The 14,605-nt window shown below is 39.0% G+C and overlaps 1 protein-coding gene across 1 annotated transcript in view; it reads right to left on the bottom strand.

The window, feature by feature from the left end:
- The window catches only part of LOC139731480 (neuronal membrane glycoprotein M6-a-like), a 129,254-nt gene that overhangs the window by 19,510 nt on the left and 95,139 nt on the right, over nt 1-14,605 (bottom strand). Inside the window, exon 4 of the mRNA XM_071642364.1 lies at nt 9,433-9,586. Within this exon, the coding sequence (XP_071498465.1) occupies nt 9,433-9,586 (154 nt within the window). The remainder of the gene's footprint in view (nt 1-9,432; nt 9,587-14,605) is intronic.

Below are 14,605 nucleotides of genomic sequence, written 5' to 3'. Positions count from 1 at the left end.
CAAAATTTGATGTCACTAATGCCAACGACAAACGGTCATAGCATCTTCCTATTCGTAGGTAAAGTAAACGTTGGGTTTTAATATCAAACCGTAAAGGGACAGTTCCCATGGGACTCGCTCTTAATTTATCGGCCAGATGGTGGGCCTTTGTCGATCAAAGTATCATACACTGTAAAAAATTTGTTTAGTTTCTAAACACCTAACTAAACACTTTTCTGTGACAGTTTAAAAACACTGCGACGCGTTTATATATTAAACATGTTTAGGAACTAAACACATGCTGTGTTTATTTTCAGCACACCCTAGGTGTTTATCACACACACATGTTTATGTTTTAAACGGTTCTGATGTTTAAAAACTAAACACCTGCTCTGTTTATAGCCTAAACACCAAACGTTTACACCATAATCACTCACAGTGTTTAAATACTAAACACCGCACAGTCACATAATCACCCATAATGTTTAAAATCTAAACACTGAACCAAAAAATAAACATGACGCACTGTTTACGATGTAAACACTGCGACATGTTTATTCGCTGTGACAGATTAAAAACACTGCGACATGTTTATTTGCCATTTGAGTGTTTATTCTCAGAACACATGTCTGATTTCTAGATCGATCACAAAATTGCATACACTAAACATGTGACATGTTTACATATTAAACATCGCAATTTCTCAGTGTTTATATGAGACATGTTTACACCTTATACATGCTGAGTGTTTATATGAGACATGTTTACACATCGTACATGGTAATTTCCACGTGTTTATATGAGACACGTTTACACATAATACACATACATTCATACATGCTAATTTCTACGTGTTTAAATGAGACAAGTTACTCATCATGCATGTTAATTCCTATGTAATTATTAATGTAAAGTGGATTGTTTCCACTTTTGCATGGAATGAGATAAACGCATAACATTATATAGAATTTACCCAGTGATGTACCAAATCATCAGCACACTTACATCGCATAATACCAGGGAAGACCTGGGTTAGCTTTCACAAACATTTTGGCTACAAGAGTAAAAGGCAATTCTCTAAATGTAAGTTATCAAAACATTAGTCAAAGCTTGGGCAATATCTGATGAATAATAAGTTAAAATCCTTTAAAGGGGAAATCGAGTCCAATAAATAAGATAGTCTGATAAAAAAGAGTAAAATCTTACAAGTTTAACAGTAAAAATTTGAATGAAATCGGATGAAAAATAAGGAAGTCATAAAATTTTGAAGTTTTGCTAATTTCTGCAAAGCAGTTAAAAGTGGATATGAATATGCAAATGAGTGAGTTGACCATGTCATAACCTCACCATTTTCCATTAATTGTGTACAAAAAAAAACACCGATGAAATTCAATGTTTATGTTAATGAAATGTGAAGCATTATGGTATTGCTGGTTGAACAACTTCAGAAAGTGATCAGTTAGATATATCAGGACTTGAGCCTCGGGAATAATTGCGTTTGGATGAAAAACTTTAAATTAAGTAAGTTGTAAGGGAATGACTTGCCCACGTTGTCATTTGCATATTCATATTAACCATTCAAGAACTGTTTCCTCAAAAATTAGCGAAACTTCAAAATGTCATGAACTTCCTTATTTTACATCCGATTTCGATCAAAATTTTACCAATGAACTCATAATATTTTACTCTTTCTTATCAGACTAACTTGTATTTGGACTGGATTTTCCCCTTTAGATATTGCCATGTTTTGCTATACGACACCATACTGAGTTAAATGCAAGATACCTGGGAGTCACTGGCCTGTACACGAAGACGTAAATGAAATTCTCTCCTATACAGACAGTAAAGTTTGTATATGCAGGAAATGGCACACAACTCATTTCGGAGAAAAAAAAATATTGCATTTAACAATTACTTTTCAGTCACATGTAATTCTTGGCCTACTTTCAAGAATTGCCGTCTTACTGCTGTATTCAGAACTAATTCTTAGTACTGTAAAACAAACTAATAAACTTGTTGATTGTGAATTGCAACTCAACGCTTCGGAAGCTTGACATATATGTAACACCTCCAGGAACATAACTGCAGTCTGTGAACAAATCCAAGATTGCATCAATTATTGGCAAAGTGCTTTGGGTACCCGAACCAGATTAGGCTCACGGCAAATTATACCATGCACAACACTATGGTCGTATTGGTACTGATCAGGGAGTATAGATGATGCACTCCATCATAAAGAGACACCCCCCCCCCAAAAAAAAAAAAAAAAAAAATGTTTTCACTGTATTTTGCATGTGGTGAACATCTGCACTCCCTGATCAGTACCATAATGGAACTTAAATACATACATGATATTGTTCTTTTCACTGCGACGATCACAGAAAGTACATGTAGGCTAACAGTACTGTATGGATTTTTCACTTTTGCTATTTTGAGAGAAATATTAGAATGTTAGTGGATTTCAAGGGGTGAGTGAGAAAAAACTTCTACAACTGTACCTTGCTAGAACCTTGGAGAAAGAAGTCAAACTCAATGGGTATACATGAATAGTCTATTAGAGTCTAATCAGTCTCATCATACTCCACATAATCATGGTATGGAGGGCTACTTTCAATCTCGACACAGCAGAATTTTTGGTAAAGACAAGAGGATATGAACAAAGAAAAAATAATGCATTGCAACTGGAGGCGGGAGGGTATGCAAGGCTGTCATGAACACGCAATGTGATCAGCAAGACTCCTCCCTTGTCAATTTGTCAGTCAGTTGCAAGACTCCTCCCTATTCTCCATACATATTGTACTACATTTCTAATACCTCTCTCCATGTGACCGATTTCAAGAATATCTCAGAAAAAAATATCAACTACCGAATACTGCATTTCCTATCAGGTCTAAAAGAAAATTGCAAAGAATTCAGAACAAATACAACTACTGGCCTCTTATTTGCGTCCAATATCTGCTGATTGTATAGGAAGCACCTGAGGGAAAAAATGAAATGGCAGATATTTTGATTTGATTTGTTTTGATTTCTATATTACTTTTTGCACAAGAATATAACAGAAAGCCAATCGAACCAAGTTCTTGAGTAATATCTTAACAGTGAATTACAAGGACATTGGTTGATGAATAAAATGAAGTGAATAAAACTGTTTTTCTTAATAGTGCAAAAGGATTTCGAGCAAGTGTCTTTACCTATTAGATAAAATTACAATTTTACGTACCAGCTGTTAAAAAAGACAATTACACATATCTATGAGCAATAAGAATGAAGGTGACCATTATCGTAAGCACAGAGGACAATAGAATCGCTTTGTTTTGGATATCCCTGCCATTTCAAAACCAATTTTTATCAAATAAGCATTGAATTCCTCTTCGAATTATATAGGCCCCCTACCTTCATATTTCTTTAGAGGTTCGTCATTATGTAATACACATACGCATACACACACACGGAGAACTGAAGCCCTATCGCATACAAAACCCTATCATCCCCCATATGATTTACTTTATTCTAGTATACAGGTTTACATGCACACTGTCACTGAAGAAAAAAAAAACAAAGGAAAGGTTGCTCTAACAGGTGGGATGCCTCCTAATAGGTCTGTAGTCCGTCATGACGATGTGGGACATCACATGGCTAGCGAGAAAAAGAGTATTAATATTCAAAATTGTTATCTATGGTTCATTTCCTTCATATGGCATGTAGGCCTATAGATATACTGTATATCAGTATATCTTGCGATGTCCTTGTAATCCTCAGATGTTCGCACTTTTAGACGGGTTGTATAGAAGTAAGCGCATACATCTTTCATTCTAATCCAGACAGGTTTGGCGTGATCCCTGATTAATTCTTCCATGACGTACTGGTGCTGGTAAAAAGAAACGATTACACAAGGAAAACAAATCAGTTGGCTTTGCAATACAATGGACTTAACTGCTCCCATAGATTCTGAAAATGAATGGGTAGCAAAGAAGTTGACTGAATCCATAAGCAAGTTCAAATTAAAAGGAATGACAGAATCCCTTCGTCACATTAGCACTAGTGTCTTGCGTCAGTTTTTACTTACTTTGCTGAATTTTCTCGACATAGTTCAAGTCTTTTTTGTTGTTGTTGCTTCTTTCTTATTCATCATCATTATCAAGCAGAGTTACGACCATTACTGTATCCTTTGTCTCTTGGTGAAGATTTTCACATCTGTAATTTACACTTTCAAAAATATTCGCAATAAATCAATTTTCCATATTTATTTTAGGTAATGGAATGGATTCGGGAGTCGGGAGTAGGTCCCCTCCCCCCCCCCCCCAAAAAAAAAAACAACAACAACAACAACAGCAAAACAACAAAACAAAACAAAACAAACAAACTAACAAACAAACAAACAGAAGAACTTAAAGCATCTATAATCTGCATTTTATAGAAAATCATTTACATGCCCTTTAAGCACATAATATTCATTGATTTGGCTCTGCAATTTTGAGTACTTACTTGATTTCCACTTTCCACATGGGTAGTATACAGTGATGTACTAATATACTATTCCCAGTTGATTTACTCTGCTGACTGCAGCATGCCTCGTTCTCTGCCAGCAGAGGTAATGTCTTGCAGAACTTATACAGTCGTCAGGACATCATCGTCACCTACTTTGGTGTCATCGGCATCCCTTTCCAAGACATCCTAACGGGCTTTACATTCAATTTTCACCACCTGTTGAGTTATGAAGAATTTACAGGGAATAAAACTGAATTTCACTCAAAATATAGTCACTAACCCATCGTCATTCACATGAAAGACACTTCATAACTTCGAAAAAGATACAGTGAGTTTACCCGCTAGGCCGAGTCTACCCATAACTACGGTACCGGTAATCTGTAGAGTGTAGGCCTATTGTAACGTTATCATCACTAACACGTTACAGTTAGAGCGTTCCCCGTTCTATAAACGTTAACCATTAGATTTAGAAATAGAAAACTAAAACAAACGAGCAAAATCTTTAAGGGCGTAGCCTATTTCTACGCCTACTACAGTTTTACATTAAACGAGGGCAATTTTGCAATAAATCTTGTTATTCACCGACTTAGCAGGCTTAGCAGACTTACCGCTTTCATGCAGGCCGGCCAGGCTAGAACTTTATCGCTTCGACGCCATCTTAGCTAGATCCGCTCCTTGGCCTTTAGCTTTATGCAGTATACAACAGTCAGTGCAGTCGATCGAGTCGTAAGTACAGTGTAGTGTACCAAGCCTAGAACGAATGGGCACGTACTGTAGGCCTACGCACATCACGCTGCTAGGGCAGCACCAGCCAGCTAATCAGACAGATCCATCCGTACAGGTACGTACGCGCACATCTCCTTTCCCGCCAATTGTGCATTGATTGTGGTCATAATATGCATAGCATGAGTGTGCGCTAGAAGCGCACGCACAGGCCACCACTGCGTGCGTTGTGGCCGCCACGGCCGTCATGTCACATGCGCTGCTGACTTGTCGAGTACGAGTATCACAGTGTTTATGTTAAACATGTGCGGTGTTTAGAACGTGTTTATGAGGCGTTCTAAATGTAAACGCGTCTGTTTACCCTGACAGTAGAAGTGTTTAGGCCTAACCAACAAACATTTGGGTAATGCCCTAAACCATGAACGAAATCATTAACAAAGGCAATTCCCATTTTTTTCTAGCAGTTAAAGTATAGGACTGTACATGCGAAACCAGAATATAAATTTATTACAGTTGTATTACATATCTTTAGGTTATCCTTTTTCCTTATTGATTAGGCATTTCCATGAAAGGCCTAAAACATGAATTATTTCATAGTGCATCTTGATGTCGTAACAGTTTCCACTTTCTCGTGATAAAAGAAAACTAGAAATTGCAATTTACACACCATTTCCAACACTTTTACATATATATATGGACATATTGAGATTAACATAGCGTGACCACAATAAACACTCCAACTAAACACTCCAAGCTAAACACTTTAACTCTCAATACTTTAAACGTGCTATACACACCGGGTGTTTAGATGTTAAACAAAGTGTTTATATTCTTAACACTGTGTTTAGTTCATAAACATGTCGCATGTCGCATTTTTTACAGTGTATCAGGTTAAATATTGACAGCTAGGACGAATTGGCGCAACGTCAAAGCTGGAATGATATATACAAGTAATAATTATGTATTATGTGTGTTCTGACATGTCTGTATATCCGTGGAATTGTGTATTTATAGTCATGCTATTGTTATGTACTTACACAATCCCAATAGTTTCCTTACAACCCTCATTAAAAGCTGTTCCTCTTTAAATATGACTAGGACGATTTTTATCTCAACATTTCATCTAAACATTCGATGCCAATATCATCGTTGGGGCCCTTTTCAGGACATAGAGCATTAATCATACTCTCACCCCCCCCCCCTCTCGCTATTATGAGTCATGTGTTTCTATGATGTCACTGAGTACGGCAAGCTAACGAGCACACATAGCATCAAATCATTAATTTAGCACCATATTATCGTAATGAGACGCAAAGACATACCGCGTGCGAAAATCGCCGATCAAAATTAGACACGTTGCCGGTGATACGGTCTTTGACACAGATGTTATTATGATCATTCCCCGCGGAAGAATAACACTAGCATTTATCAATTAAATAGTCCTGCTACTATCAGTTAAGCCAACTCATATTGAGATTCATGCGACTAGGAAAAAAAAGAGAAGAAGATAGGAAAATGAGAATAAATCGGGGATTTGATCGTATGTCGGTGCTAAGCGTGATTCATGCCCGCCAGTGCTCTAGCCATCCTTTATCGCTCGCTGACGGGTTATCGCAAATGAGAGGGAGGCTGTATAACGGTCGAGACGAGATGTGACAGATGATTAACCGAATGGCAGGTGCGTGATTGTTTTATCAGCGTGATAATAAATGTGGAGACTGGCGTTTCGTCACCGCGCGATGTCAAGGAACGGCTTAGGCAAGATGGTGAAGGGTATATGATTATGATAAATACTAAATGCAATGTGTATTTCTGCGCAGGATATTATGCATAACCTAATGTACGAAAACTAACTTGAGCCCTTTTTACACTTGTGTTTCTTAACCCCGGACTTTCTCTGACCCAGGACTATCGTTAGTCCCGTACCAATTTTTCAGCTTTTTACACTCGCCAATTAGTCCCGTACTAAGCTCTAGTCCGGGGCTAAGGAGAAAATTGACCTTTTTACACTCGTATTTCTTAGTCCGGTACTTTCCAAACCACATGAATATTCATGATTATGCTGTACACGTACACGCACGCACCGGCAGCACTTGATTACCTCGTTTCTGATTGGTCAGTGGGGGTCGGACTTCGTCTCCTTCGCTTAGCCCAGGATTATTTTTTCGTTCTGTTTACAATCGCTTGCGTGGCACCGCAATTGCGATGCTAACCCTGCTATTTTGCAGGGCTGGTAGTACCGGACTATCGGTGGGGATAGCCCACTTTGGCAAAACAAGTGTAAGCAGAAAGTGGGCTAAGGATAGTCCCGTACCAACTGTGGGGCTAAGCCCCCCCCCCCCCCTCTTAGCCCCACCGTTGGTATGGGACTAAGCAAAAATGTAAAAGTGTAAAAAGCCCTCAAGACGACGATATAGCATGACCGTGACTTACAATTTTGATGAATTCCCTTAGACAACAGTTAGAGTATGTATCGTTAAAATGACACAATTGATCTGTCATCACTTTCGATTTCTCCCCTTTTTCTATCCCTGTCTTCCTGTATGGTTGCTTCTTCCGCATGTTCGTTCGTCTTTTTATTCCCTCCTTACCATTTTCCTTCTTATTTTCTTTTTGTTCCCTTCTCTTTATGTTCCTGTTTTGTTTTGTTTTTTTGTCATCGTTTTACAACTAAAGCATTCCCCCCCCCCCCCCCCCCCCGCTGGTTGACCTCGTTCTACTTGTTGACTTGCTGTTTTGTATCTTTTCCGCTCCTATAGTATACTGTGACTTGCTTTCCAGCTTTTGTCCTTTTAATTCATGAGTGACATAGAAGAAATACGGGTATGTGATCCTCTGATCGATGCGGAAAATAGAATTCATACATGATGCAGGCTGCGATTTTGAGCGCGTCAATAACTTGTCTGCGAGAAGTTATATTTCCCACTAAAAAAAAAGGGGGGTCGATGCTGCTGCACTGAAATCGTTTCACTTTCGAACTCGAATTTCATTAAAATCCCCCAAAACTGAATTCCTAAGCGGAAAGAAAGCTCCGGCTGTGCGTCTTACCCTTTAGGGAGGGGAAATAGGCGTAGGGTGGGGAGTGGGGATACTAGTATATAGCGGGAGTTGTTATGGCAACGTCTATTCTGTGCGGGTGTATACGGGTGACAAGCGAGGTGCTGTGTGTTACACGATCCAATGCGATACCATTACGAAGCGGGAGGAAAGCTTCAGCGTTCGAAATGCTTCTTGTTGCAGGGCGGTCTAATTTCCTCTGCCAAGTCATACCCCATCGGTAATTGCATTTTACGCCACTGGATGGAGATGTTCCTCTTTTGCCATTCAACAGGCGGAAAACCTGTAGGGCTCTACTGATCTACTTGAGTGCCTCGACCAATTCTTGCTCTTACATGAAATGGAAGATGACTTTACAGCAAGTAAGGGGAAGCAACACAAAGAGGCAGATAAAGCTTTTTCATGAAAAACGTTTCAGAGAAGTAAAATGGCCAGAACGATCTGTAAAGCGACCAAAAAAAAAAAAGACAACGGACAAAACTTCATTGTTATGAAGGTAGCTTGCGTAGTCCGAAAAAAAACAACCCAAACGCTGTAGAGTAGATTTGTGTGATGTATTGTTAAACAAACCCACAGCTATATAGTGACTGTATTCCTATCGCTCATAGAATTTTTGGATACTGGAAACCATGCTGCAATTTGGACTCGCTATGATAAGAAGTAGAGGGTGTATGAACGCTGACTATTTTATGACTTTAAATTTGTCAGAAATCATAAGCACGAGCGTAGACTTTGTCAGGAAATTACTCAGTGCGGCAGGATTTTTTTCTTCTTCCCCCATACACAGATCAGCATCTTGGCGTATTGAACTTGATTATGATGACGCGCTTCTGTTACTGGTAACTATATGTGAATGGCGCCACTGGCTGGGTATAGTTTGTGTGTGTGTGTGTGTGTGTGTGTGTGTGTGTGTGTGTGTGTGAGTGTGTGTGTGTGTATGCGTGCGTGTGCGTGCGTGCGTGCGGGTGGGAGACAGATTTCGGAGAAGAGAGGGAGGGGGAGGAAGAGGGGTGTGATGAGAACTTTTTAGAATATGGCTGTGTTGTGTAATTATAAAGTTGTCATGTCGCACTGGGTGTAGGCCGTGTTTCAATACTGCCTTGTGAAGTGACAATAAAGGTTCTTGTACCAACATCGTTATGCGGGGCTGGCAGTATGATATAGTGACACAAGATGACATCTTACCGTACTGGTTGAGATCCAGGCAAGTGGAGTTGGGGTAGACCCCGCCCTGGGCAGCACAGTAGGACTGTACCATTAGCATGAAGGTGAGAGGCATGGCCAGAATGATGCAGCCCAACATCCAGCACACACAGAGGAAGTAGCACAGCATGATCATCTGTAGGGTGGGCGTGGTCGGGAGGGGGCGTGGTGAAGGAAGGGGGAAACATGGAAAACACGTGTTAATCATAAGGAATGATTCTCTATATTACCCGATGAATCTCTGGTACTGATATATGACATTGTGTGACATCCCAACACATTTCCACTCTTGAAACAATTGACACTCCGTGAAGCACACAACACACACACAGACAGACGGACACACCCACACACACAAACTAGGTCCTACTAGCACGATTATGATGACAGTGATGCCTCCATGTATAATCATGGATACAATCATAACGCTTTAAACACACCATTGTAATCATGTCATTGTAATCAGAATGACAATCACAATTGCAATTGCAATTCGAGAGTTTAATCGGGGAATGGCAGTCAGTTCAAAAATCCTCAGCGGAGACATCTAGTGTACTCAAGAACTCGATGATAAACGTATTCAAGTGTTTTCATGTGATACACATTCATTCATGATATTGTCAACAAGCTTGAAATCTCGATACATTTTGAACTACAGTGTACTACATTCAAGCAAATACATTTTGGCGCTTACATTAAAAAGAGCGAGATTTTATGAAAAGAGAGAGAGGAGGGAGGGGAAAGAGAGGGAGATGGAGAGATGGAGAAAGAATAGAAAAACACAAAGGAAAAGAGAAACCGAGGGAGAGAGAGAACGCTTGAGGGGGAAAATCAATCACAGACACACGACAGCAGCGTAGAATGTAACCTTTACTATTTCTACCAAAAAATAACAACAATCTACAGTCAGATGAGCTGCGGGGACCAGTGCGTGAAGCGACAACACAGTTTTCTTCTCGCCCCGAGCACCCCTGCCTAGTTCACAAACATGTCTCCACTTGCCTTCTTCTTTTTCTCATCCCCTTCCGCTCCTGAATGTTTTCTCTTCTTTATTGTATTTAAAGGTAAGATTTACCATTGGGAGCAATGATTAAGAAAAAATGCTCGAGATATCATATTTCATGCATATGTGTAGGTCAGTTGTATCACAAAACATCCTAATCATGTACAAATTTCGCAATAAAGCCCAAAATATAAGGAAATATCACTATTTTTCTCAATAAACCATACACTGCAAAAAGTCCGGTGTTAAATAGTGAACACCGAGCTGGTGTTAAATTTTCGGTGCTCATTTATGGTGTTAAATTAACACCTACGGGTGTCATTTCCAAATTTTAAACTGTTTTTTGAAGAGTTTCTTAGTAACTGCACTTCTTGTTGATTTTTAATTTAAACAAGACGATCAAGAATTTTACATTAAAATACTAGATTTTTGAAAAAATGTGAAAATGAATTTACACCAAAGTAACACCAGCTGGTGTGGTCCCTTATTGAAGCTGGACGGGTGTTAAACCATTGATATTAACACCAGCAAATATCAAATCAACACCATGTGGTGTCATTTTTGAATTAACACCAGTACAGTGTCAAAATAACACCAGGTACAGTGTCAAATTAACACCATGAAGTGTCAGGTGAACACTTTTCAACACCATCACAGTGCATTTTTAACACCTGTGGGTGTGGTCCTTTATTGAAGTTTGATCGGTGTTAGATTTAACACCCGTGGTGTTAAATCTAACACCGATGTTTTTACAGTGTAACTGTAGACGGTTTCGTCTGGAATTATTTCTATTATAACTATTGTTCACATTTCGTATATTTAACAATACTTAACATTAATTATGTTTACAATGTTGTTTACATTGGTTGTTTCTATTCCTAACTCACATTTAAGAACTATTTTGAAGCACTAAAACTGGGTTTTCGTTTCATCTGCAAATGGTAAATTATGCCTTTAACTTCAGAAAATGAACATACGACTGCTTCCTCAATCTGAACATGCACACACACACAAACACACACGGGCATATGCAGACACATATACACATAGGCAAACATATACACAAAAATGAGCGCCCATCACGTCTCGCATCATCCGGGTCAACACGAGTTGTCATGGTAACTGCGAGGGACCGTCAGAGTAATGCGCTGTAGGATGGGCGCTGGTTGTGTCAACTCTATATAACGCGGAAGATCAACAGGCAAATTACGGCGCTAGTCTACATTACTTGGGGGCACACTGTCTTGGGCGTGCTTTGGATGTTGGCTGATGCGATTTCTGTTCTGAATACTGCGCATAGAGGCGCTGTACCAGCATAGCACTGTTACTAAAGATTCTCCCGATGCAAGGTATAGACGGTCAAGACCCGGATGCTGCTCTTTGGCTTGTCAACGTATGACGTTTGTCACTATTGTGGCGTTTCTTAGAGGGATATTAAATGCGATTTAACGCATTCACTATCAATTCAATGGTAATCTTCGATGTTTATTCTATTGTTATTATTATTATTATTATCATCATCATTACTATTTTACATTTAACCTTTCTTAACAATCGTTTTCTGGTTTAAGATCGAACAACCGTAAGCATATCTATCATAACTTTTTAGAGACAATTGTGTACGTATTTCTTCCATTGGATTAAACATAGAACATAATGGGATGTCGAATAAACTTTCCCTCTATTATATTCATTTTTCACCAAACAATGTAAAGAGTATATTACTTGTATACAAGGAATTGATGCAAGTTAAGTAGTCATAATCATTATTCATAAGCGAAATAAAATCTTAAAACACACACTAATAGTTTACTGCGTGTATGCGTATATGTGCGTGTGCATGTTTATATGTGAGAGAGTTATATTCTTTCTCCTAGACACTTTTTCCCTCAGCGCTGCAGGCTTTGAGGAAATATAATCTCTTGGGGAAATATAACACCCGCGGGGTTGTTAACTGATATTAACACATGACTGTCATTTCCATTCATGTTACCCTATATCACCATATGTTTTCTCAGCAAAAATAATGACTGGTACTGTAGCTGTATAAGCAAATTCATCCCTACCTCCTATTAAACTGTTTGTTGACACTTTTCATCCTCACGAGTAGATAAAACGATGCAATGCGTAGCTCGGTTTAAGGCTGAGGAAGGCATCGCAAAAGCACAAATACAAATGCCCCTCGATATATAGTAATGTTTCTCAATGTCTCACTAAAATCTTGCCTTTCTAGGCCGCAGACGATCACCATGGAAAGGTAACGACTGAGAGACGATTCGCCCTGACATTTCAACAGACAATTAGCCAGGAAGAAAGCCAAGGTTGCCAATTTCATTTTTCCAAATTAGGACAGAAAATGATCCGTGTGCGATAACGAAATCCGACGCGTAGCCAAAAGTCGACTGGCTTTTGAATGAATTCCCCTTCTAAAACAGCGCAATGTCGTCCGATTATTGAATAATTTAGTTTCATCATAATTTGGTTTCATCATGACTATTATTACGGGGTCTACTTGAATATTGAATGAAGGCATACTCACACATTCATTTACAGCATGACTCAGAGACGCACATATACACACATACACGCAAAAACACACACATTTTCACATGTATACACTCTGCCTGCGCAAGGCAAGTATTTGTTATCGGAAGTAGTCTTTGTGGACGAAAAATAGAAACTTGCATGTATTATCATTGAGAAACGAAGAGAATTGAGAAGTTGCGGTTTAAACTCCTGGAACAAGAGACTATTACTATCTCCACCTATCTGGATGATTTTCAGACTTAAACATTTAAACAGCTATAAATCATACTGGGTACAGAGTTGTAGAATTTATAGTGATTGGGACGAGGAATAATAATGTTTTCAAAATTTACAAGAAATCACAATGAACAAGGATGATGACATGGCAGCTTCATCGTAAGAATGCATGAGTTGGGGCTCAAGGAAGCAGAACAAAGAAGAAAGCATGTAAGTTCTATACTTAGGTGATCTTATTGAGCAAGCGGAAATGGAGTTACATTGCTACATTTCTGAAATATGTGAACCTCCTACATGTCCCATGTCATCATCTTTGTTCAGTGTAATATGTTTTGGGGTTTTTTTTCAGAGTATTAACTTCTCTGCTCAAGGACTACAAAAAGTCCCACAAATATGTACATGAGCCGTTGATTTATGTACTACATGGTGTGAAATAATTATGAAAATCGTACGGACTTCCCCTTTAAAACCCTCTTATAGCCAGCGGCAAAACACCGACATGTGCACATGAGATCTGGATTTTGCGACCGTGGTCCTGTGGGGGTTTTATGTTTCTAAAGGATTCTTTACTTCTCCGTTCCCTCCTGATAATGTTCTCTGTAATTGGTTGCATGACCGGAACATGACTACAGATTATGCTGTCTGCTTTTCAAAGCAAGTCACATTTTCATTATTGCGTCTGCGCCATGGGCATGATGGGGAAGCGTGTTGTATAGATATTTGTATACGTGAGACTGAATACATGAGATTGTGTGTGTGTGTGTGTGTGTGTGTCTGTGTGTGTCTGTGTGTGAGTCTGTGTGTGTGTCTGTGTGTGTGTGTGTGTTTATCTTTGTGTTCCTTCTTCTTCTTTTTCCTCCTTCTCCCCTCCTCTTCCTCCGCCTCTTCTTCTTCTTCTGCTTCTTCTTCTTCTTCTGCTTGTGTATATGCTGTGCAGAAAAAACAGCTAAACGTATTGAATTTGTTAGATTCTAGTAGACAAAAAGATACAGTGTATATCATGAACTGATAGACACCGTGTATGAAAGATTGGTCGCCAATCAAAAACCATCAAACAGTCGAAACGTCTGTAGATAAATGTAAAAAAAATCAAAATGGGAGCGCTATGTTTTAGTAAAGAAAGACTAAAAACATCAACGTAAGACCAAAGAAAATGATGCGGAAGAGTAAAAGATAAGTGCTAGACAAATCAGACAAGAGGGAATAAGAGAGAATTTAAAGGGGTGAAGGGAGAAAGAGTGTGAGAGGGTGGTAGGGTGACAGAGAGAGTGAAAAAAATGTATGTGTGTATACATATGTGTGTATGTGTGTGTGTCTGTATGTGTGTGTATGTGTGTGTTCGCGTGTGTGTGTGTGAGGGGAATAGACACACCATAGGTGACACATGTT

Source organism: Diadema antillarum, unplaced genomic scaffold, assembly GCF_040938485.1.
Source record: "Diadema antillarum isolate AM-2024a unplaced genomic scaffold, OU_Dant_1.0 seq00000375_RagTag, whole genome shotgun sequence".
NCBI classification, from domain to species: Eukaryota; Metazoa; Echinodermata; class Echinoidea; order Diadematoida; family Diadematidae; genus Diadema; species Diadema antillarum.
The sequence above is the reverse complement of the archived record's forward strand: the minus strand, read 5'-3'. Positions and strand labels throughout refer to the sequence as shown.